General features: G+C 33.2%; 3 protein-coding genes and 1 non-coding gene across 5 annotated transcripts; 2 read left to right on the top strand and 2 right to left on the bottom strand.

The window, feature by feature from the left end:
* Positions 1–2766: 2766 nt before the first annotated feature.
* Positions 2767–6727, top strand: LOC109182828 (NADH dehydrogenase [ubiquinone] flavoprotein 2, mitochondrial). The gene is made up of 10 exons (XM_019333037.1): positions 2767–2971; positions 3094–3126; positions 3236–3301; positions 3623–3739; positions 4268–4345; positions 4443–4548; positions 4670–4716; positions 5813–5890; positions 6128–6193; positions 6286–6727. Exons 1-10 carry the CDS (start codon positions 2906–2908, stop codon positions 6391–6393), a joined length of 765 nt encoding a protein of 254 aa, XP_019188582.1. The 5' UTR covers positions 2767–2905; the 3' UTR covers positions 6394–6727.
* Positions 6728–9146: 2419 nt separating this feature from the next.
* On the top strand, positions 9147–13130 carry LOC109182826 (tryptophan synthase alpha chain-like). The gene is made up of 9 exons (XM_019333034.1): positions 9147–9380; positions 9746–9892; positions 9980–10045; positions 10611–10719; positions 10937–11013; positions 11134–11211; positions 11527–11604; positions 12699–12758; positions 12838–13130. Exons 1-9 carry the CDS (start codon positions 9195–9197, stop codon positions 12970–12972), a joined length of 936 nt encoding a protein of 311 aa, XP_019188579.1. The 5' UTR covers positions 9147–9194; the 3' UTR covers positions 12973–13130.
* A 3087-nt stretch (positions 13131–16217) lies between these two features.
* TRNAL-CAA lies at positions 16218–16301 on the bottom strand. Its single transcript has one exon. It is a non-coding gene; the product is annotated as a tRNA-Leu (tRNA).
* Positions 16302–17215: 914 nt separating this feature from the next.
* Positions 17216–23350, bottom strand: LOC109182797 (guanylate-binding protein 7). Of its 2 annotated transcripts, XM_019332994.1 has the most exons (17): positions 23014–23350; positions 22261–22363; positions 22058–22127; positions 21918–21956; positions 21709–21826; positions 21439–21496; positions 20803–20867; positions 20651–20657; positions 20497–20557; positions 20252–20311; positions 20142–20161; positions 19993–20058; positions 19630–19797; positions 18657–18914; positions 18364–18576; positions 17987–18258; positions 17216–17685 (listed from the first exon to the last, which is right to left on the bottom strand). In XM_019332994.1, the coding sequence occupies exons 1-17, from the start codon at positions 23103–23105 to the stop codon at positions 17553–17555; spliced, it is 1803 nt and encodes a 600-aa protein (XP_019188539.1). In that variant the 5' UTR covers positions 23106–23350; the 3' UTR covers positions 17216–17552. The 2 variants fall into 2 exon arrangements, with proteins under 2 accessions (XP_019188539.1, XP_019188541.1); XM_019332996.1 differs by lacking the exons at positions 20142–20161; positions 20252–20311; positions 20651–20657 and having other exon boundaries at positions 19993–20027; positions 20535–20557.
* Positions 23351–23589: the final 239 nt, after the last annotated feature.

The raw sequence follows: 23589 nt of genomic DNA, 5'->3' as shown, positions 1-23589 counted from the left end.
CTTCTTTTGGACAAATATTTATTTTTGTAATAAGAGTCTATTTGGAAAGCTGGAAAATGACTTTTGAAAAATGAGTTATTTTTTAAAAAATGTTTTCTTTTCTCGCATTTGACTGCATAGCAAAAAATTATATTAGCGTGTTCGGTTCATTTTCTAAAAAATAGATAAAATAGTATAATTAAATATTTTATATAATTAATTACTTCATTTAAAATATAAAAATATTTATAATAATATTTATTTTTAAAATTAAATAATATTATTTATTTAAAAATTTAAAAAATAAAAATAAAAATAAAAAGGACGGCGGAAAAATTCTCTCTGGTTTCCACCGTACTTACTCTCTGGTTTTCGGAAACTAGAGAGCGCTACTCTCTAGTGTCTGGTCATAAACTAGAGAACACTGTTCTTTGGTGTCCGGCCAAAAATCAGAGAGCACTACTCTCTGGTGTCGGGTGCGCACCCATGTTTCATGTATATATGGCATGCCGGTCTTTCACGGAACAGTTTTCGCTGCGAAGCAAAGATCCTATCTGCGTCCAAAAACGGACTTCCCAAAAAAAAAAAAATGAAAGTCATTTTACACCAAAACAATGGTATTTTACTTTGACTAGGAAAATGTTTTCTTTTGACTTCAATTTTTCATGGATTACCAAACACTGGAAACCCGTAAAATGATTTCCAAAAGTCATTTTTCGGGTTTCCAAACACACCGTAAGTACATAATTTGATGACAATAGGTACATAAACTTAAACTTATAAGGATATTTCTTTTAAAAAAACACTTATAAGGATATAATTGTTTAAATATATATATATATATATATATATATATATATATATATATATATATATATATATATATATATATATATATATTGTTAATTTCACTTTTGGTCCTATGACTATTGTGGTGTTGTCAATTTAAGTCCACAACTTTCAAAACTAACAATTTAGTACCTTAACTATTCAATTTTTATCAATTTTAGTCAGTTTGGCAAAATTGTCGGCCAATTATTGCTGAAATCTTTTAATTCAGTGTTTAAATGGGAGCTAATTTGTGAACCATTGTTTGAATTAATACATATACAAGTGGGATGTGGATAAAAATTGGTCACAATTGGCCGATAATTTGATCGTATTGACTAAAATTGATAAAATTTGAATAGTTAGGGTACTAAATTGTTAGTTTTGAAAGTTGTGGATTCAAATTGACAATACCTCTATAATCATATGACCAAAATTGAAATTAACTCTCTCTCTCTCTCTCTCTATATATATATATATATATATATATATATATATATATATATATATATATATATATATATATATATATATATATATATATATATATTATTGTTTGGTGTAAATTACGAGGTGGTCCGAGTCTTCTTCTGTCCATTGGAACGGTCCAAGTCCACCCGACTAATCTTCGTTCGCTCCGGGAGGCACGAGAGCTGGCCCAAAGGGAATCGTCACACACACACACACACACACAATTAATCTAATTGAATTAGATAGATATCTTGTGAAGACCGAAGAGCTTGAACCTAAAAGATATAAGTGTGGTACTGTTGATAAATAAGTGTTGTGATGAGGAGAAAAAAAAAAAAAAAAAACTAAACAAATTTTATATTTAATTGTGGGTAAAATAGGAAATAGTAAACTTATACTATTCATGAGAACGCATAAATAATCTAATATTAGGAGAGCTCTGGAATCACTATTTCCCTTGCAAGGGAAATGACTCATTCTCAGGAACAATACTTCCGAAAACAAAAGGTATTACCAAATTATTATTCTATAAATTTATATATAAAAAAATATATTATATTTTAACTAAAAATATTACTCGTGATGACGTGAGACCTTCTTACATAATTTTGTTTCCATATTTATTTTATTTTGCAACGGGTATTGGATCTTACAACAAATTATACTGTGGACCGCGATCCACAATGTACTATGGTCTAGGCTTCAAAACGGTGCCGAAAAGAAACGGCACTTGATCCGCATTTTTTCGCATAAAGTAGCCTCTATTAGTATAACATTTTCAGTTTCATTTTATATACACTGCAGTTTCATTTCAACACGACTACAGTTTCATTTCGATATAACTACAGTTTCATTCGATATTATACACTCAAATATGTGAAACTGTTATTCAATTTCATTTTACATACACTACAATTTCATTACAACATAACTACAATACCATTTCGATATAACTACAGTTTTATTGAACAATATACACTCAAATATGTGAAACTGTTATGCAGTTTCATTTCAACACAACTGCAGTTTCATTCGACATTATACACTAAAATATGTGAAAGTATTATTTAGTTTCATTTTATATATACTGTAGTTTCATTACAACACAACTAAAGTATCTTTTCGATATAACTACAGTTTCATTGGGCAATATAGACTCAAATATGTGAAACTGTTATTTACATTGCAGTTTCATTTCGACACAACTAGAGTTTCATTTCAATTCAATTGCAGTTTCATTTGATAATATAAAAACAATATGTGAGACAATTTCACTTTAAATACATTATAATTTCACTTTATAATTAACACACCAAAAATACACATTCTATTAAGATATAAAGGCGGTATTTTCTTTACTTAAAGAAGCGATGTCATTTTTGGACCATGGTCCACAATAGAATTGTTGGGATCTTACTCAAGGGCTTAAGGCCCAAATGAGTGTCTGGCGCATTTAGTGCGGTTTTCGGCCTTGTGGAAGCCACAAGATAGGATACGTATTCGTAATAGTTAGATCCGGTGACCCGAATCAAAGAGCCATAGTGAGAGACCTTCTCATTTTATCTTGGCCCCAACGAGTTCCATTTCTCACCGTTGAAGAAGCTCGTACCATCGCCGGAGAACCAAAATGCTAGCTCGCCTCGCCGGCCAACGCTTGGCGGAGATCCGCCAAGCCTTCCGTGGAATACCCCAGGTCTCTCCCCATTCTCTCTCAACTTTCCTTGCATTTTTCGTTGCTCGTATTTTTTGCGATAGTTGTGCTGAATCTATCTGTTTTATATAATACAATCTGATTTTTTAAAATTACTTTTTCAGGCTTCGCGATCGTTTTCAACTGCACTCAATTATGTGAGTTTAAATTAGTATTTTTGTTAAATGCTTTGATTTTCGATATGAATTTCAGTGTTGATTGATTGGATCCAAAATTGATTTTTATTTCTTAATTTTTGGTCTGCAGCACCTTGACAGCCCTGAGAACAATTCTGACATGCCTTGGGAGTTTACCGAGGCAAACAAGAGAAAGGTGTTTAGTCTACTTCTTTGCTTTGGATTTCATTGATATATTGTTATGTATTTCATCCTTTGTAATGGTACATTATAAAAACTGGCATCTTTTCTCGGTGTGTCTGAATTTTCCACCTCCCCTGGATACAAAGTTATTAATATCACTCTAGTTTTTGGGCTTGGTATTCTTGAAAAAAAAAAGTATTGGAATACTTTGAGCTTTTGTGTGTGGGTGTGCACCCATTACTTTCTTCATTTTGATTGAATTTAAATGATATTCTTGGATAACCATTCTATACTTATTTGTTTGGTTTGATTCTGACCAAATACTCTTATCCAGGTTAAGGAAATAATATCTCACTATCCATCCAACTATAAGCAATCTGCAGTCATTCCTTTGCTTGATCTTGCACAACAGCAACATGGGGGTTGGCTTCCTGTTTCAGCAATGAATGCGGTATTTAGACATGACTATTCTGAAATGTTCAGTTCTCTATTTTATTTTTAATTCTCCCAACTGAATTTTTGCAGTGAAGATTTGTTTTGTTTTATGTGTGCGCACACGTGTGTGTGTGTGTTTTATTTATTTTTATTTTTAAATAACATTTTTGTTTAATGATAGGGGGTTTCACTTGCAGGGAAAATATTGAATGTAGTTAATGATAAGTAACCTTTGAATCTGAAGCAATTTTCCTTTGCTTTCTATTTCTTGTGAAGTTCAATTTTCTCATACTTGAATGTCGAGATTGTAACATTCTTCTTAATTATGTAAGCTTAACCTTTCTTGGGTAGTTGCCTTGTATTAATAATATAATTGGAATGTAGAATCGCAATAGGAATATATAATTGAACTATCCTATGTGTACTAATTAGTTTACAAGTGATAGATGTATAACTCTATGTTTTCATTTCATGCATCTTGAAGGGATATTTTGCATCTATCTGTCTAGGCTTTCATGGCTTATGATTTCTTTGGATGTCTTAGGTGGCTAAGATTATTGAAGTTGCTCCCATTCGTGTATACGAGGTTGCAACCTTCTACTCCATGTTCAACCGTGCAAAGGTGATTTGTTAGACCATGTGTTAGATTAGGGTATACATAGGTCATTTGTCTTCTTGCTGCTTTGCCCTGACAGGTGAAATTCTTAATCTCTTTTCAGGTTGGCAAGTACCACCTTTTGGTTTGTGGAACAACACCTTGTATGATACGTGGTTCAAGAGAGATTGAAGAGGCATTGCTGAAACACCTTGGAGTTAAGCGCAATGGTATCCCTGTTGTGCCTTTTTTGTAAAAATGTGTCAAACAGCAACCCTCCCCAATTAGTAAATGAACAAAATAAAGGTTGTGAAATTTTGATTTCCCAATGAAACATTTTGTGGTTTGCAGAAGTGACAAAAGATGGGTTATTCTCTGTTGGAGAGATGGAATGCATGGTGAGTCCCGTTTAATTAGTTGTTTTAACTTTTAAGTTCATAACCTGTTTCTTTTAGGAGTCTCAAGCTCTGACCTGCTTGCTTGTGGTAGCAATAGAACTGACAGATGTTAATAGATGATAGGAACCATTTAGCCTCTTCTATCCTAAAGACATAAGTAGAATAGGCTGTGTACCATGCCCATAACTTTTCAAAGGCAAAGAATTGTCTGAGTGTCTGTCAAGATGACAGAGATAGAAAAGCAAGATGTATAGACTGACAAGTTCTAGTTAAATCAACCTTACACCATCTAGTTGGAGATAGATGCATTACTGTCATTACTCCCTGCCGCCTCCCTCGTCATAAGCTTATATTTTGGTGTTCTCCTGTTTATCCTATATCTTCACATATTCATCTTTTACATTTCAAATATTTCTTTCGGTTCTTATCTTGGAGGGGTGAGGTGGACATTATTTTATGTGGTTTTTAATTTGGTGTTTCAATCTACTTCACTCTCTCAAGTGGAAATCATGGTATAAAAGTTCTTTTGCCCAAGTGATCAGTTGGATGTTGCTTTCTTCTTCTTCTTTTATTTATTTATTTATTTTATTTTTTAAAACTTTTTTTTTTATAATTTTATTTTTATTTTTCCTAGTGAATGTTGGGCTTGGTGTAATAGTTTGAGTGTTGCCCATCAGCTGTTAGGGCCTGAGTTCTAGCCCTGGAGAGAGTTGCAAACTTGGTCTAACCTTTCAGATACGAATCAAAAAATATTGCAGAGAAATATTTATTAATATTATGTTTTTATTGTCACATACTCACATGCAGAGTAATATTTATTAATGACAACTGATTTAAGTACCTAGCTATGACTTTTATAAGATTCTGTAGTTTTTCTTCAATTCTTCTGGGATTTTTGGCATCACAGAGTAGCTTTATATGCTAATTTTGTTAGAAAAAAAACTAGCTACCTCATGAGATTTTGCTTATCTTAAAGATTTAATGTCAAGGAATAACATGTATATTTTATTACCAAGTTTTGATTCATTACCTTGAAAGCTAGTATTATATCTATTACTCTGATCATTTGGATTGAAATTCTTGATTTCTTTGGTAGGGGTGCTGTGTAAATGCTCCAATGATTACAGTTGCTGACTACTCCAGTGGATCTGAAGGATATACTTACAACTATTATGTAAGTAAATCTTTTTTTGTGATACTTTGCATCCCAAGTCGTGTGACATGTTTTAAATTTTTGGTAGTGTCAATAAAATGTGAGACCTTCCTATTTTTTACTATAGTTTATTCTTAATCTTCATGCCAGTTTCAAGTATATTCATATAAATTGGAAGGGATTAATAGTTTTGATATCAAGTGGTCTTACATGTTTAGGATTCAAGCGGTAATTCTTTTTGGCCTTTGTTAACTGCAGGAAGATCTCACTCCTAAACGAGTTGTAGAAATTGTGGAGGCATTTAGAAGAGGCGAAAAGCCACAGGTAAGACCTAAATATGGGTATTCTGAGCCTGCTGTTCATAAATGATATCATTGTTTTCTAAATAAGCATGCTTCTAAATTCTAATGTTTCAGCGTGGCACGCAAAATCCACAACGTCAGAATTCTGGGCCAGAAGGAGGAAACACTACATTGTTAGGGGAGCCCAAGGCTCCACCATGTCGGGATCTTGATGCCTGCTGATCAAAGTCGGTTTCTTTTTTTCTGGTGTTTCTAAATTCTAATAATGCTAAATAGGATGTTGTAGGGGCATCCATCCCAATTGTGTGCTGTTGATTATCCAACGCAGCTGAAAAAAAAAAAAGATTATTTGCTTGTTCTCTTAATTCCCGTGCTGGTATGCACACATGCCCACTAGAATTTTCTTCATTGTTGAATTTATGGCTGTCTTGTTTAGCCGCATAAGCCAGTTTATGTGTACAACCTGTTGTGAAATAACTTGAAATGAGATGAGAACAAACTTTGCTTATATGATTTATGGAGGATAAAAAAGAACTTGGGCACTGTTCACATCAAATACCTCACTTTGTTCATTTTGGAATAATGATTTTACCATTCTCTTGAGTCTTGTCCAAGTATCTTATAGTTTGTGTGTGTGTGTGTGTGTATATCTTATAGTTGAAAACAAAGGTTTGTGTTGGTATTTCTCACTCTACAATAATTCTGCTTGATATTGGAGAGTTTGAAGAGCCAAGCATGATTGATTCTGGTGGGTGAAACGAAGCCTCTGTTTGGTGGAGCTTATTTTAGAATTAGATATTATAACGATTTATAATTTTTTTAATTTATTTTTATTAATTTACAAAAATGACACTATCTACTCTTCATTAATAAAAATCATAGTATTTTAGTTTATCTTTTTATAAATTTTTACACTTATTAGTTAATTCAACAATTAATTTTACCAACCACTTTAATTTCAATTAGTTAGTTTATTATCTACTAATTTTTCAATTTTTAACTAGGTTTAGCTTATTAGTTACTGACTTTTCAGTTTTCAGCTAGGCCTGCCAAATAGAACTGAAGTGTAGTGAGCTATGAATGAATTGATATCCAAAGGAATAGGATTATGCAGAGTGGGTTGGATGTTGGATTACATAACGGCCTTGTTTGGTAAAAATTTGGTTTATAGGCCAATTTTGGTTTATTTGACCACTATTAATTGTTTGATTGTTTGATTTAGTTAAAATATCAATATAAATGTTTGGTTAATTAGTTTTTTTGCAACTCTAAAAGGCTAAAATTCAAAAAGCTACTCCAAACAACTTTTTCAATCAGCTTTTTGAGAAAAGAAATTATACCAAACTGCTATTTGCTATCAGCTAACAGTTAGTTTACCAAACACTTTTCTACAATCAACTAATGTTATCAATTATTTATACCCTCTAATTAACACAATTAGCTAACAGCTATCAGCTAACAACCATTTTACCAGGCCAACAACATGTATCTATGTTGCTTGCTTCACATGACGCAAGTAAACCCAATCTGCTCATGCTCAAATCCTCTAAATTTATCCCAACAAATTTAATTTATTTTATTTCTTTTGACCAACTTTAATTCAATTACAAGTATAATTAGCATGTTAAATGGATTTTGAATTATAATTTTGAAATTTATAATTTATAATAATAGTAATGACCATGTTAAATGTATGTGTGCTTTCATGTGTGTGTGTGTTTTTTTTTTTTTGAAACATCATGTGTTTGTTAAAATGTTGATAACAATATATTACTGTTTATGTAATACTACTTAGATTGTATAATCACTTGAGTACTACATTTTTATTTTATATTACCATCTAAACATTTATAACGAAAGAAAAAAAAAACGAGCAAAATTGATTGGATGGTAACAATATCGAGGCTATTTTGAAAATTAGTATTAGTGTAGAGCGGGCTGAACGGTTACAACAAATCTTGTAGATTAAATTTATTACAAATGAACAAAATCAAATATAGAGTAACATAATTTAATGTAAAAACGTTACTTGGGAATGTGAAATTCTTGAAAATTATGAAATTAGAAATAATATAAATTGACGAAACACAACTTACCACGTGTTTAATTTATGTGATGTTTTCAATAAATACTATATATCAAATATCAAATGGTGTATTTAATTTAGAATTTAAAAGACTTTTGTTGATTGTTTTTAGAAAAAAAAAAGATTATAAAATTTTTTAAAAGTTATTTAAGAATTATTAAAGTATTATTTTAAAAATTTTCAAAAGTCTGGACTAAATACACTCTTATATTATTCAAGGGAATGTTATATGATATTTGTATTAAAAAGAATTCTATAAATTTTTTTTTTTGAAGGGAGAATTCTATAATTTATTTTATCACATATTCAAAAATTTCAAATTTTTTAAAGGATCATGCTTAAGGACAAAAATCTTTCACCAATAATCCAATATAAGTATTTTTTTAATGCGATACAGAGTCGACAAATTTGGAGTAAACAAGAATTGATTACCTCTTTATATGGTAAAAAATTGTAGATTTCGGTGGCTATGACTTTATCTCTTACAAAATAATGTGAAATAAAAAAAAATGTCATAACAATTACCAATAGGCCAATTGGAAAATTTCGCCATTAGTTATTGCGTGGACCCACGGTCCAAAAAAAATAACGTTATTTTACGTATTTTTTCACATGACTCATTGCAACATACATTTTTAATTCATAATGTACATTATTCTAAAGCATAATAGAATAATGTACATTACTCTAACTTATAAAATATATTATTTTATCTAAAAATTTTATTATTCTAATACATAAAATACATTATTATAACTCATAATATACATCATTTTAACTCATAAAATTCAACAACATCATTTTGGATACAGCCCCAAACAATAATTTGCCAAAATTCTTTCCAAAACCGGTTACGAAATTAAGTGGGCAGGGGCTTTAAAAATGCCTAATTGGCGAACCCGGATTTTGTCACATCATCCTCCTCTTCTTCATTTCCATGGCGGCCTCTCTGAAAGCTACCCACTTCCTTCAACTAAAGAATAGGCAAGCCCGCCATTCCTTCCTTACCCATTCTCCGGAAAGGCTCACTTTTCCGCGAAAACCACCCATGGCTGCTCTCACCGCCGCTCCGCTTGCCGCCGGCCTTTCTGAAACTTTCACCAGCCTCAGGCAACAAGGCAAAGTAAACCAACCATTCCTTGATTCCCCTTTTTTCTGTTTTTGTATATGATGTTTTTTCTTTTCATTATTTATGGTCCCTGGATAAGCTATCTGCTGGAGCCTTGTGAAGAAATCGTAGTCACTTAAAGATCCATCTGTTTGTTTGGTTTGCCATTGCCCATTGGGGCATCTTAGTAAATGAAGTATAATAATTAGTTAAAAGTATAAAATTTTCAAACTTGTTGTTCTGATTTGTGTTTTCAGGGAAATTTGTTAATATTTGTATGGCTATTTTGCATTGAGAATCAATGAAAGCCAAGAGATTATTACAGCATGTATTTGATTTGCTTATTTTTGTTTTTGACAACTCCAATTACATTCTATAAGGTGGCATTGATTCCATACATCACGGCGGGTGATCCAAACCTAGCAACCACTGCAGAAGCTCTTAAAATACTTGATTCTTGTGGTTCAGATATAATTGAGCTTGGAGTTCCTTATTCTGATCCACTTGCTGATGGGCCAGTTATACAGGTTTACCAATATGTTGCTATGCTTGGTACATTTCCTTTTCATTGCTTTAAGATAATCTGATTTTCCCTTTTTGTGATTCTTTTTCAGGCTGCCGCTACTCGTTCGCTGCAGGGAGGAACCAATTTTGATAAAATAATCGCAATGTTAAAGGATGTAAGAAGAATTGCTCTCACTCTCACTATATTTATCCTAAAGATTTCGATCATTATATGGAAGTCCGGCTAGCTTTTATGCATTGAAGAACAAATTTTCAAAGTCAAAGTGTTTTCTACATGGATCAAATTTACTACCTATATTCATTATTATCTGCATTGGTGATTGGCCCTATTTGGTAAAATAGTTAGCCTATCAGTCAATTTTGGCTTATTTGACCACTATTAGCTGTTTGACTTGGTTAAACAATCAATGTGAGTGTTTGATTAATTAGCTTTTTGTAACAACTTATTTTGCTCCAAAATGCTAAATCTCAAAAAGCTGCTCAAACTAGTTTTTTTCGATAAGCTTTTTGAGAAAGTTAGTTTGTATGTAATCAGCCAACAGCTAAAGCTAATTTAACAAACACTTTTCTAAAATCAGCTAATGTTATCAACTAGTCAAACCCACTAACCCAATCAGCTAACAACCATTTACCAAGCACCCCCAGTCTTGTTTCTATTATTGGCTTATCTGCTCAACTGTTCTTCATGGATTCTTAATTTTATATAATTTATTTTGCTAGGTGACGCCTCAATTATCCTGTCCGATTGCCTTGTTCACCTATTATAACCCTATACTTAAGCGTGGAGTTGAAAAGTTCATGGACACTGTAAAAGATGCCGGAGTACATGGTATATTGTTAAGCATTGCTATTTTGATCTCTATGAGTCTAGTTATGATGATTTGGCAGAGTATATTACTGTGGCAAAAGTATCATGACCTTTTATGACTCTTCTAGTTTTATTTTTCACTGATTTTTAACATTAATTCTGAACCTATAGTGCTGCTTTATCTTGCTTTGTATGATTGTTATACGACATTACCTAAATGTAAATGCATATCTTTCAGGACTTGTGGTTCCTGATGTCCCTCTTGAGGAAACTGAAATTTTGAGAAAGGAAGCTTCTAAGAAAAAGATTGAATTGGTTTGTTTCCCTTCTGAATATCTATTTCTGTGCTTCACACTTGTGAGAATTTATAGATGCAAATGTGATGTCCGAGATTTATATTTCATGTTTTGATGTCCGAGATTTATATTATTTTAGGTTTTGCTCACAACACCCACTACTCCAACAGCTCGGATGAAATCAATTGTTGAATGTTCGGAGGGATTTGTATACCTTGTAAGATTCTCTTTCAGCAATTATTTAGTTCTTTGGTTCTTTTCTTTCTCTTTGTTTGTGTGCATGCACGCTGGCATGCTTGTGCGTTCAGCAATCTAAACGTTACTCAATTCCAAATAGAGCTCTAAGTCACTAATCATCTCCAGTAATACTCACGATAAACTGGTATATTCTACTCTGATATTGTCATTGTTCATCTTTACTTGAGGGGAAAAGGATTACGTTTGATAACACATGTATGGATTTTTTATTATTATTATTATTTTTATTGGTATGCAGCAAGAAAAGCTTATTGTTTATTGTTTCAAATTATAGGTGAGCTCGGTTGGAGTTACTGGAGCTCGGGCATCTGTGAGTGGCAAGGTTGAGTCCCTTCTAAAGCAAATTAAGGAGGTTTGTTTCCAATACTTGCCACCATTAGTTATCAAAAAATTACTTATATAATTGCCTTATTATTTGTTCAACAATATCTGCACCCTTCAAATTTCTATTTTGAATTCCAGAAATTTTATTCTTTAGCACTGCTTTTAGTGCATGGGAAACAGTTTTTTAGTGCTTTACTAACCTTGGGGGTAAAACTGTGGCCTTACACTTGTCTTTCAGCCTTCATTTATTCATCTTTTGTGGCATTTGCTTTCTCGTACAAGAAAAAAGTAACCAATTCTGTGCTCAGTAGCCCTTTCCTTAAAATTTTCTATAGAAACTAGATAAAGGTAGACATTAATCAATTGGATTTTGTTCCTGTAGCCTTTTTCTTAGAGATGAGAATAGAAGGCAACGGGCAAACAAATAGCCTGTGTTTTTATTCAAGGATGATGGTAGAAAGTAGATAAAGATATTCCCCGATTGGCATATCTGGATGGACTTCAAAGTTCAAATCATTCTATTCTGATCCTTAAATCATACATTCATACTCCATCTGTCCCATTTTACCTGTCATGTTTACTATTCACTGGTCAAACCAACTCTTTCTTCTTTGCTTATTTTCTTTATTGGTTTAAATTTAATTTTTTGTGTATAATTGTATTTTTAATATAGTTTCAATTTTATATGCTAATAATACTATATTTAACAATTAACATTATGAAAAATTGAATTAAAAATAACTTCAGTCAAACCTCATTAACCAAACCAGGCACATAAAATGGACAGAGGGAGTATGATATATCCCAGTTTCTTTTCCTCATGCCCTGAACTTAATATACCGTAATTATTGAATTTTGGTCGTTTACCTGCCCGCAACCTACTGCGTAACGTTGTGAATTTCAAAACAAATCTAAGGTCATAGAGTTGTACCAATAACAGTAATTTCAAGTGTTCTCGATGACTAAAATGCTTGTATTCATCATCCTTTTGGCAATGAATTTGTGTAATGTCACAATCTATTTTATGTGGCTCCAAGTCGGGTCGAGTTCCTTAGCTCCCCTTTTTCTTGATCTTAATTGGCTGAATTAGAAATTTGTTAATAACAAACTACTTCTTCACAGGCAACATCGAAGCCAGTAGCAGTTGGTTTCGGGATATCAAAACCCGAGCATGTGAAACAGGTATGTCTCGTAATGTAATAGTTGTTGTTGAAAGGCGAAAGATGGTTGATGAGAATACGAGATGCATGTTGTGTGACAGGTGGCAGCGTGGGGAGCTGATGGGGTGATTGTCGGTAGCGCAATGGTGAGAATACTAGGTGAGGCCAAATCGCCTGAAGAAGGATTGAAAGAATTACAAGCGTTTGCAACTTCGCTAAAATCTGCACTTTCTTGATGATTTTACTTCACTGCATATTGGAATTATTATCTCAGATTTCATTTCATAGTTTGGATTGTTTTGATTGGTAATTGTTACTTTTACCCTGAAAGGATGAAGATCTATAGTTGGTACTCTCTTTGTTTCTTCCTTGACAAATGACTTTGGTTCTCTCATTGCAGAAAGTTAAAAATTTAGCCTCTCAGCTCAGATTTGATAATGCTATGATTATGAAATGTGATTATTGATTGTTAACCTGTGATCTTAATAGCAGCATCACATCATTAGAGAGGAGATGAACTCACTTTCCCAATTCACTGAGAACCCTTTATTATCCAAATCCCTTCACCAAAGAGTTCCAGCCAGGATAGGAATGGTGAATTGGTGAATGGTAATATTCCTAATAATATAGGGGAGGGAGAATGAATTCTAGTATGCATAGAATACAGAGTCCTAATATGCTCCATCAAGCTTGAGGTTCTCTAGAGAGAACATTTGAGCTTATCCTTTAGATCATTGAATCTTGCTGTGCTTAGTGACTTGGTGAAGATGTCTGCTAGCTGGTCTTTTGTAGAGATAAAGTTCACTTGTATTTGTTTTGATGCCAGTTTGTCACAAACAAAATGGTAGTCAATTTCAACATGTTTGGTTTTTGCATGAAACATAGGATTTGCACACAAATAGGTATCAATAAGATTGTCACACAAAAATTTTGGTGGTTTTTGCACAGTAAGACCAAACTCTTTAATTAAAACAACTAACCATGTAACTTCCGCTGAGACATCAACCATAACTTTGTATTATGCTTATGTTGAAGATCTAGCAACTGTCTTCTGTTTGCGACAAGCCCATGAAATTAGATTCTTACCAAAAAAGACAGCAAATCTCATCAAGACATCCCGCTCAATCAATGGATGCCAAGTCAGCTATGTTAGTATTTACCATCATTATGTCCCCTTCCCACTTAATATAAATAGAGCACTCTACCAAGTTTTAAGGCAATCGTTATGCCATGGAACCGTGTTCACCATGACCATTCATGGTGAACACAGTCCCAACGGTGTTAGTGCACCGTTATTTTTTTTATTTTATTTTTTTTCTTTTCTTAATTAATCGCGTGATTTTTCTTCTTCATACTTTAATTTGAGGTGAGCAATGATTTCGGACATTCATAAATTATGAATCCATGCTTGCACATTCACTTTGGACCCGTGCCTACACATTCCCGTCCGAAACCATGACTGCTGCCTGCACATTTACTTTGGGCCCGTGCCTACACATTCTCGTCCGAAACCATGACTGCTCCTTTGTAGCGCAAGCTTCTTCAACATTCATAAATTATGAATTTTCTGTTATGAGATTATGAATTTTCTGTTATGAGATTATGAATTTACAATATATTCATAATCTCATAACAGAAAATTCATAATTTAATAAATGTTTTTCTTTACAGTATATTCATAATCTCATAACAGAAAATTCATAATTTAATAAATATTTTTCTTTTATGCGATTATGAATTTTCTGTTATGAGATTATGAATTTATAGTACATTCATAATCTCATAACAGAAAATTCATAATCTGACCAAACGCGTGCCGGTTAACACCACATCCGTGATTTTATTTTTTATTTTTTATTTTTTTTATTTTTTTTTTACGTAAAAACGGTGTCGTTTGGACCCGTGTTCACCATTCATGGTGAACACGTTTCCAGGGCATAATTAGCGGTTTTAAGGGGGGCTTCTACTCCCAACCTATACAACGTTAATCAGAGCCTTCTGGCCTAGTGTCGTCAGACGGTGGGCTTGCTGAGCTTGTTATCTTCCCGACCTCATCACTCACCTCTTAGTTAGCTTCTTGACCACAGAAGACTCACCGTCTGTTAGCTTCTTGACCTCATTACTCCCTCTTATATTTAATTTGTATTTCACTTGTACTAAATAGAGTATGTTGGAACACGTACTATTCAACAAAAATAGTGAATTTTGACCTAGCTCAACCTACAAAGACTCGTGATTTTTTCATTTTGAGTTTCCACGTAACATATCTTGTCTCATTATTACTTTCTTATTATTCATTCTTGATATGTAGATGATCCAAGTTTGAGGTATATATGTTTTAGTTTTACTAGCTGATTAATTAATTGATAACTTATTGTGTGTTTTTATTATTTATTTACACTTTTAGGATGTAAATTTGCTAGGTTAAATGATTAGCTTTGAAGTTTACAAAAAATTAATAATGATTCTTTATTTCGCAATATTGGTTTTCGTCTCCATCCCTTAAATTTTGAAATATATATTCAATTAATCAGTAAAATGAATATCAATTTATTATAAAAAAGTTGTTCTTGACCAAACAATTGACAACTTTTTATTTGATAAAAAGAGTAACAATGCATATTTAAATTAATGTAAATATTTTTTAGGGAAAAAGTACACTTTTCGTCCCTAAGTTATAGGGTAATTGTAGAATTTGTCCATAATTGTTGGTCGTGCTCACTTTTTGTCCCTAAGCTATAATTGACGTCGCAAATTTCATCCTTTTGATAACAGGTTGTGCTCACTCTTCGTCCCTAAGCTATACTCACATTTTAAATTTTGTCTCTAATGTTTTGTTAGTAAAGGAACGAAATTTGCAATATCAATTACAGAGTATATCTTCGGGATGAAAAGTGAGAACGATCAACAATTAAAGACGAATTCTACAATTACCCTATAACTTAGTGATAAAAATTGTAATTTTTCGTATTTTTTACTATTGTATATATTGTGTTATGTGAAAAATTCGAAAATAATGTTTGACAGCCTTATCAATCGTACTCATATAATTATATATTTCATATATTATTGCACATAGTATAAATAAAATAATTATCAATAATAATCAGCACAATCATGTATGGTATATATAATGATATTGTATGATTGGTACTAATGTCGACTAACATGATAAATTATTTTTACAAATTTGACCCCTCTAATCCATACTTTTTGGCTCCGCCCTTAGTTAATAGTAGATGAATCAAATTTATGTACCTAAAGTAATGACTTTATTTACTTGTAGAATTATATTAATTTTTCTTTTGAAATCAATATAAATATTATTTAAAAGAAAAAAATATTAAAGAGGTAAAAATTTTCAGATATAACTATTGCAAACATTTATGGATCAAAGAAGTTTCAATGCTTCAAATCGGGTCACAATATTTATGGGCTAATGAGGAGTTGGTCAGTTGGTGGATCCAATACAAAAAAGCAATGTCAGAAGTGGGATTTGAACCCACGCCCTCTCACGAGGACCAGAACTTGAGTCTGGCGCCTTAGACCACTCGGCCATCCTGACTTCATTGTTCATAAGCTGTCTATGTTATTTGTTAAATTTATTTGAAAAGCAGAGGAATTTATCTCTACAGTTGAGATGGCTTTGATACATCACAACGCTATCCAATGACCTTTCCTATTCTTAAGGAAGGGAAGTGTCCCACACTCTCTAAAAGATTATTTTCTTTTGTGTGCGTGTTTTTCTTTTTTTTTTTTTTTTTTTTTTTGTCACACGCTAATTTATGTTGTTTTGTAAATTTATAAAATAAAAAAATATTTTAATAGTTTAATTGTATTTAATTATTTTTATATTTTAAAATATGTTATAACATATTGATTAAAGATTAAACATTATATATTGTTAAAAGGGCATAAAGAGTAAAAATGCAAGGAAATCTCACATAATCTTAGACAAGTAAAAAAATCACATTTCTTCAAAAATAGCTCAAAATTCTATGTGGAAGGTAAGTCACATTCCTTGAGAAAACAATATAACTTGAACTAAACATGAGAATCTAACATTCCAAAACACATATTATCTTGGTTATCTTGCATACCTTGAACCAAACACCCCTTAGTACATACCAGATAAGCAATATGATCAGATTCTACTGGGAATAATTGAAAAAATGTCACAATTGCACATATTTTGCTTATTTGATGGATTAATTTCACACCTTATAACTTCAATGGCCTCATTATACAAGATCAAAAAATCCAGTGGCATATTTGATGCTTTTTTTTTTAGTAACTCTTGTTACAATGTAATATCTGTCCACACATACTTTCTCAACCTATTGAAGTACAAAGAGTCAATACCCACTGAGATTTGACACTTTTTTCTAAAAAGTAAGAAATATTAATAGTTGAGAAATGAGTCTAACTATAACCTTGAAGATAACACTATAAAGTTATGGAAAAAAAAAAGGATAAATGTTAAAGTAGAAACTGCACCAAATCGTGGTTTATTCAACAAAATTGATGAGGTGAAGCTGTCCCCTATCATACAATACAAATACACAAATTAAAGGAGGAATTAATCAATCAAATGTGATTTCACCACCTATTAGACCGAGTAAAAGCGAGGAGAAATTTATAGAAATAAGATGATTTCCACTTGTTACAACAAAGCAAAGCAATTCATCTATCTTGTTGAGTTTCTTGAATCATCATCAAGAAGAAGGGGGGGTAGGGTAGGGTATATGACCTGCCTGCGCGCTTTCACAATAAAATACAAAGCTCGCTAGGGTAGGGTTGGGTTGCGTTGATCGTCTTATTCTGATCTCCGCCTATCTTTCGGGTTGCTGTACACGGGTAACAGCCACCGAGCCCCATTTTTCCTCCTCCCGTAGCATCGCCAATATACCACAAATAGTGCCGCCATCACGCAAATGGGAATTGCCCATCTGTACCAACCAACAAGTTACTACAACTAACAAAATTCTAACAAGAATCATTTAGAAAACGACAAGAGAATAATAATAATAGGAGGATAGAAAGTAGTTATGAACAGATACTACATTGTAATAGAGTCAGTAGCATCCAAAAAAAATAGGAGGATAGAAAGTAGTTATGAACAGATACTACATTGTAATAGAGTCAGTAGCATTCAAAAAAATAGGAGGATAGAAAGTAGTTATGAACAGATACTACATTGTAATAGAGTCAGTAGCATTCAAAAAAATAGGAGGATAGAAATCATTTCACCTGTCTAAATCAAGGATTGGACTATAGACGACAGTTTCCCATGTAGTCACGATTACATGCCATACGGGGTTGTAATACAGCGACTCCGCTGACCAAAACATTCTTGTGTACGTCTCTAAGAAAATAAAAAGTACCCACGCTCCAATTTCAACCAAAATGAACTTTATCACAAATCGACCAACCACCACCATGACGAGAGAGAATGCCACCAACCAATTAAACAATCTGTGATTATATTCCTTAATAAACAGAGACCTCGACTTCTCCATCATCTGCATTTTTTTTAGGAATTAAAAAAAATTTGTACCTGATATGTTTTTCGAAACTGGAAATTCTACCAGAAAATAAAGTTAAAAACTCGAGGAATTGCAGCAAACCTTTGTCATCCGTTGTTCGTAGTTTCTTTTAGAAGGTCCAACGCATTCTTTTTCGAAACTTTGGTTGCACTGAAGGAATCCCGCATTGAATTTTGCCATTGATGGAAGTCGGAGGACTTGAAGGTGGTCCATTTTGTCCTCACAATCAGTATATAAGGCTTCACACAGCTTTGAGGATTGATATTCGTTTGCCAAAACAAAATTTGTATACATCTGCATAAACACAGCAATCAGCAATAGTAATGAAGTTTATGTATGATGTTGTGTTGTATTGTTTAGCACTTAATTCAAACCTTATCAACTTCCTCTTCTAGTTTTTCAACTGATCTCTTTGCATGGTGACGACCAAAATGCTGCTCGTCAAAAACCCTCATTGCTGATTCTCTATAATCTTCGTGAGCTTTTTGCAAAGACTCCCCCGGCATTGGTAAATGCAAGCTACTCATCTGACCACTATACAATTTAAGACACCTCTCTTGAATTCCCTTGTTGAAGACTTCCACAAGGGATCCTGTGGATGGAATCTCCCCTTTATTCAAGGCTTCAAGAATCTGAGTCGTCAGTGAAGAAAAAAAGTAATGGTCAAACCAAGGTTGCAAAAAACGTTAGGCGCCGATTTTTAATTTTTAATTTTTTTTTAAAAAATTTAAACTAAAAATCTTAAAATTCAATAGTAAAACATAAAGTTCCTCTAGTTTTTTCTTACAAATTATTTACGTAAGTGGTTGTAAAATCGTTTTGAATATTGTTGAAACCATCTAAATACATAAAAAAAATTAAAATTAAGAGCAAAAGAAGCATTTTTTGGAGAAATTAGAGGGCCAAAGCGGTTTGCGGTGTATAGATCTCGAAAAAATACGCAATTTGAAAAAAAAAAATTGTCCAAAACGGACAACTGAGTCAAAAGTTATGCTTTCCCGAACTTTTAACACTTTACACAAAGCAAAAAAAAAAAAAAAAAAAAAAAAAAAGAAAAAAAGGTTTACACGGCCGAACCGGCCGGCTAGGCGGTCTAGGCAGCCGCCTAGCCGCCCGGCCGCGGAGGAGGCCGATTCCGGCAGAATCGTCCGCGGCCGGGCGGCGCCTAGGCGCGATTTTTGCAACACTGGGTCAAACACATTCCTGAAGCTTTACTTGTTGGAGAGACATTTGCAGGCAAACAGAATTTGCACAAATAAAAATAGTCTAAAAGCTTATTGATTCTTCCAAAGCCAATAAGCTCATCACAATTCACAACCCGGTAGTTTAGAATTTAGAAAGAAGTACCTGTTCAAGGAAAGCCACAAATTCTTTTCCATTCATAGATTTACCCTGGACAATCTTTGGTCTAATGATTGATGCAACAAGGTCTTTCAGTTGTTCCCTCTTCGTCACATAAAGTGGATCAAGTTCAGTATCATTCATTTCACAAAGCTTTGTGCGCTGAAGATGGGGCTGTTCAAGGCCATAGATAATGTTATTGTATCATTCTCGGAAACTCTATAAAAACGATAGACGTCATAACCAAATATTCAATCTTCTAAAAATCCTCGGTGGGTGTTATTAAGCTAAATTAATGCCCTTAGCTGCAATAGTCTAAGCGTAATTATCAACTGGAAAGAAATATCAAACTAAATTAATCAGTACTACCTGTGGTAAGCTGAAGGCTGTGCTGTTATCGCCCATTATAGCTAAAGAATCACGAATCTGGTTAACCTGAAATCACATGGCACTAAATAAGTACAATATACATAATGTCACTAATCTGAAAATCTAAAGAAGCTCCGAAATTAAATTACCTGATCAATATTTCTGTCACCTGCAGTTCAAGAAACAACCGTACTCAATTTTCACAAGATGAAGCACTTTACTACTAATAATTCTTATAAATAAAAGCATACAAACTAACCATTAGTATTAGGGACATGTTGCAGAGCTTCATTAACCATCTCTTGCACAGATTTTCCTTCTGCAAATGTTGATAGAATAATTTTTGACAATGACAAAAAGGGTGTAAGGAACAACTAATGAGAAATAGTTCTTTTAAAGTTATTGTTCTTTTACAGTTATTGCAATGGCCCATGGCACAATAACACAATGAAATATATAAAAACCAACTTTCAAAAACTCTTTGGATGAGCTTTCCGTACTTACGTAGAAAATCTCGCTGGATTAGCCATAGAAGCTTTGCAGGTTCAAATGCAACATCTTGCCCCTGCACAACATCTACCCTATGAGTTTCATGACTAATCAAAGGATGTTATATACCAAAACAAAATGCATATTGCATACTATCTGGATTGCTCACCTTAACTCTGTTCGTCGCATAGGAGGAACCACATGAAAAAATAGAAGAGCCAAAAAAGAAGAAGAAACTAGAAGTTAAATCAGAAATTCAAATAAGGTTGAGGAATTGAAACTCTAAATGATTGTTATATTGAGTTTATGAAAGTTGCAGACCTTCCATAGAACTCTTCAGCAAGCTCAACTGCAAATGACAACCTAGAAATGTCTGCTTCACGGATCTTAAAAACATTAAAAGAAAAAAGAAAAAAAAAATCAGCACATACTAGCAGTGGGTAAATGTAATTGTTTTGCCGAACATGCTAGCACAGAACAAACATATAGCACAGATAGCAGTGCAGAGACAGAACTAGATCTAAAACAAGTAGCAAGGATACAAATAACAATATACCAAACTTTTCATCAACCAAGAACTTTAACATCAGACTATCAGAGTTTTTTTCAGGCCTCACTTTTGCTTGAATAATTTCAAGGCAGTTATACCTTGACGCAATTACTCAGCCTTTGATTCTTTGTGAGCTACATAAGCCAAGTATTAGATTTTAATACACCAAATAACATCAGTTGACTCATTACAGAGTTAACATGTTAACTGCTGTGTACACTTTGATACATTAGTCATTAGAGTTCTTGAACTAGAAATTTCACATTTGTCACAAAGTTATGTCAGGATGCTTGAACTCAAAACTAAGTAACCAATTTATATAATGATACCGTTAATTCAAAATTTTATGTTGGTATATGGCATAACCACAGAAACTATTTGAGAGCATCAAAGGAAGAACAACAAACCGTCTCAGGCAGATTATAAATAAGAACAGAACTTAAAACTGTTGCCAGGGCAAAAATCCTGCAAAATCAAGATCACAACATCAATAAGGAGACAATCTAAATGTGGAAAACATATCTTTGGTTACACTAGTTATTTTTGGTAACTTCACATTGTTATTATTCCGTATTCCTCTACTATTTTGTGTTCATTTTCTAAAGCATCAATATTTTTCTATTGCATATTTGTCTGCAACATCAAAATTGTTCTGTTACACTATAGAAAGAAATTACCTATCATCATATACATTTGACTTTCCAACACTTTCAAATCCTTCCGTGTCAAGGTAGAAAACAGAAGTTTTTACTCCATCAATATCCAACATTCTTGGACTTCCCCACACCCATATTCCTGAAGAAGAAGGGTTAGGAAAGGTTAATAACTAGAAATAGTTAAAACACTGTCGCTTTTTCTATTGCATTTTTGTTTTTTGCATAAACACCTTTGGTCTTTGTATCACGCATATGCCCAACCCCAAAACCTGCAAATAATAAAATTACAAACTTAGTTGCTTAACAGGATTGCTTGAACTATCATTGATAAATTAAATATCATGTTAACCAACAACATTAGAAGATGCACCTTCATCACAAGAAAGGGAAAGAAGCTGGTTCAAAAGAAATGATTTTCCAGAACGATATGGACCAATCACCTGTCACATATTTATCACAAGGAGCCAAAGAAGTTCTTCAACAGAAAGTCCAATATAATAAATTTCAGTGCATTAAGTAAGTGAGCACAATATATATATGTATATGTGTGATAGGTGAAAGTATAAAACGTACAGCAACAGCTGCAATGGGGGTTGTTATTTTCTCAATGGCCTCCAACCCTTCTTTTGAAAGGCGAAGTTTTGTGTGACCGGGATCGGGCTCTACAATAGGAAACCTGTTTAAATTATTAAAAAAAAAATTAGGGAAACAGAAGTAATAATAATATAGATAAGACAAGAAATATTCAAACTAAGAGAACTTTGCTGTGGTTGAGTAGCAGGTGGCCAAAACGAAAAACCAGTAACATACATGAATTGGGAGTTCATATCCAATCAAGGGGCCTTTTTACCAACTATAATTTGAATTTCAAAATCAATCAGGCTACTTTAAAATTAACCCTAGGAAAACAAATCAACCACAGGAAAGTTGGGAAAGAACATGACGACAAGAAGTGCAATTAGGGGCGCTAACTTCCAAGCCCTCCAAAAGCTGTCCTACATCCCCAAAATCTGAAATCCCTCATCCATTAATCATAACTAAACACCTCGAATACCAAGCCTCGCAATACATTTTACAGGTCCAATCATACACACACAAAACGCATTTTACAAGAAAATGCCAAACTACAATCTTCACACAGGTGATACAAATTTAAATGTACTACCAAGAACAACGTAAATTAATGCCAGATCAGAAATAGCATTTGCATAACCGATTGCAGCAATATGAAGATCAGATTTTTTTTTTTTTTAATTCCAAAAAGCAGGAAGGAAGTTAGCATTTTAAGATACCCAGAAGACCTGAATGCATGTATGGAAAGCTTACGCTTGATTAAAATTGGTGTCAATGGAGAAGGACCCAGATGCGAGAAGGCAAAGAAAAATGGAGCATAGAATAATCCGACCCGAAATCTTCATCCTTGATCTAGGAAGGTTGTAAAGCTAGAACATAGAAGTGAGCGTGGAGAGTATAATAGGCAAAGAAACCATTTAAACGACAAGAGGAGGAATGAAGAGAGAAAACAATAAACCGCTTTTGGAATGTGCGAAGAGAACAGTGGGATCTAAATTCTAAAGCCTAAACTGAAGAAAGAAAGAAAATAGGAAGAAGAAGCCATGACCGTGACCGAGGGTGCAGGTTAAGGATCGCGGACCACTAGCGAGAGCCGTTGGTTCAGATTTGGGGTTTATCAAAACATATAGTCGACGCAAAGTAGCAGATTCTTGCCCTATTTTGTGCTTTGACCCGAACTATTTGCAATCTCTTGAGTCTTGTCCTCCAATTAACAATAGTGACCATGTCTATTATTTATTGATATTACAATTTACAAAGATTGATTTGGTTCGAGATAAAGTTTGACAGGTCATTTTTTAATTGAGTGAATTTTTCAATTAAGAAATC

The sequence above is a fragment of the Ipomoea nil genome, unplaced genomic scaffold (assembly GCF_001879475.1).
Source record: "Ipomoea nil cultivar Tokyo-kokei standard unplaced genomic scaffold, Asagao_1.1 scaffold1074, whole genome shotgun sequence".
Lineage (NCBI taxonomy): Eukaryota > Viridiplantae > Streptophyta > Magnoliopsida > Solanales > Convolvulaceae > Ipomoea > Ipomoea nil.
The sequence above is the reverse complement of the archived record's forward strand: the minus strand, read 5'-3'. Positions and strand labels throughout refer to the sequence as shown.

What these genes read in the sequence shown, in the direction of transcription:
- LOC109182828 (XM_019333037.1), top strand. Translation starts at nt 2,906, where the DNA reads ATGCTAGCTCGCCTCGCCGGCCAACGCTTGGCGGAGATCCGCCAAGCC. An exon ending in TTGGAGAGATGGAATGCATG is followed by an intron (nt 4,717 to 5,812) that starts GTGAGTCCCGTT and finishes TTTCTTTGGTAG; the next exon opens with GGGTGCTGTGTAAATGCTCC. An exon ending in GAAGAGGCGAAAAGCCACAG is followed by an intron (nt 6,194 to 6,285) that starts GTAAGACCTAAA and finishes CTAATGTTTCAG; the next exon opens with CGTGGCACGCAAAATCCACA.
- LOC109182797 (XM_019332994.1), bottom strand. Translation starts at nt 23,105, where the DNA reads ATGAAGATTTCGGGTCGGATTATTCTATGCTCCATTTTTCTTTGCCTT. An exon ending in TTTATAATCTGCCTGAGACG is followed by an intron (nt 20,868 to 21,438) that starts GTTTGTTGTTCT and finishes AATGTTTTTAAG; the next exon opens with ATCCGTGAAGCAGACATTTC. An exon ending in TAGAAGAGGAAGTTGATAAG is followed by an intron (nt 18,577 to 18,656) that starts GTTTGAATTAAG and finishes GTGTTTATGCAG; the next exon opens with ATGTATACAAATTTTGTTTT.
- LOC109182826 (XM_019333034.1), top strand. Translation starts at nt 9,195, where the DNA reads ATGGCGGCCTCTCTGAAAGCTACCCACTTCCTTCAACTAAAGAATAGG. An exon ending in CTAAGAAAAAGATTGAATTG is followed by an intron (nt 11,014 to 11,133) that starts GTTTGTTTCCCT and finishes ATATTATTTTAG; the next exon opens with GTTTTGCTCACAACACCCAC. An exon ending in AACCCGAGCATGTGAAACAG is followed by an intron (nt 12,759 to 12,837) that starts GTATGTCTCGTA and finishes GTTGTGTGACAG; the next exon opens with GTGGCAGCGTGGGGAGCTGA.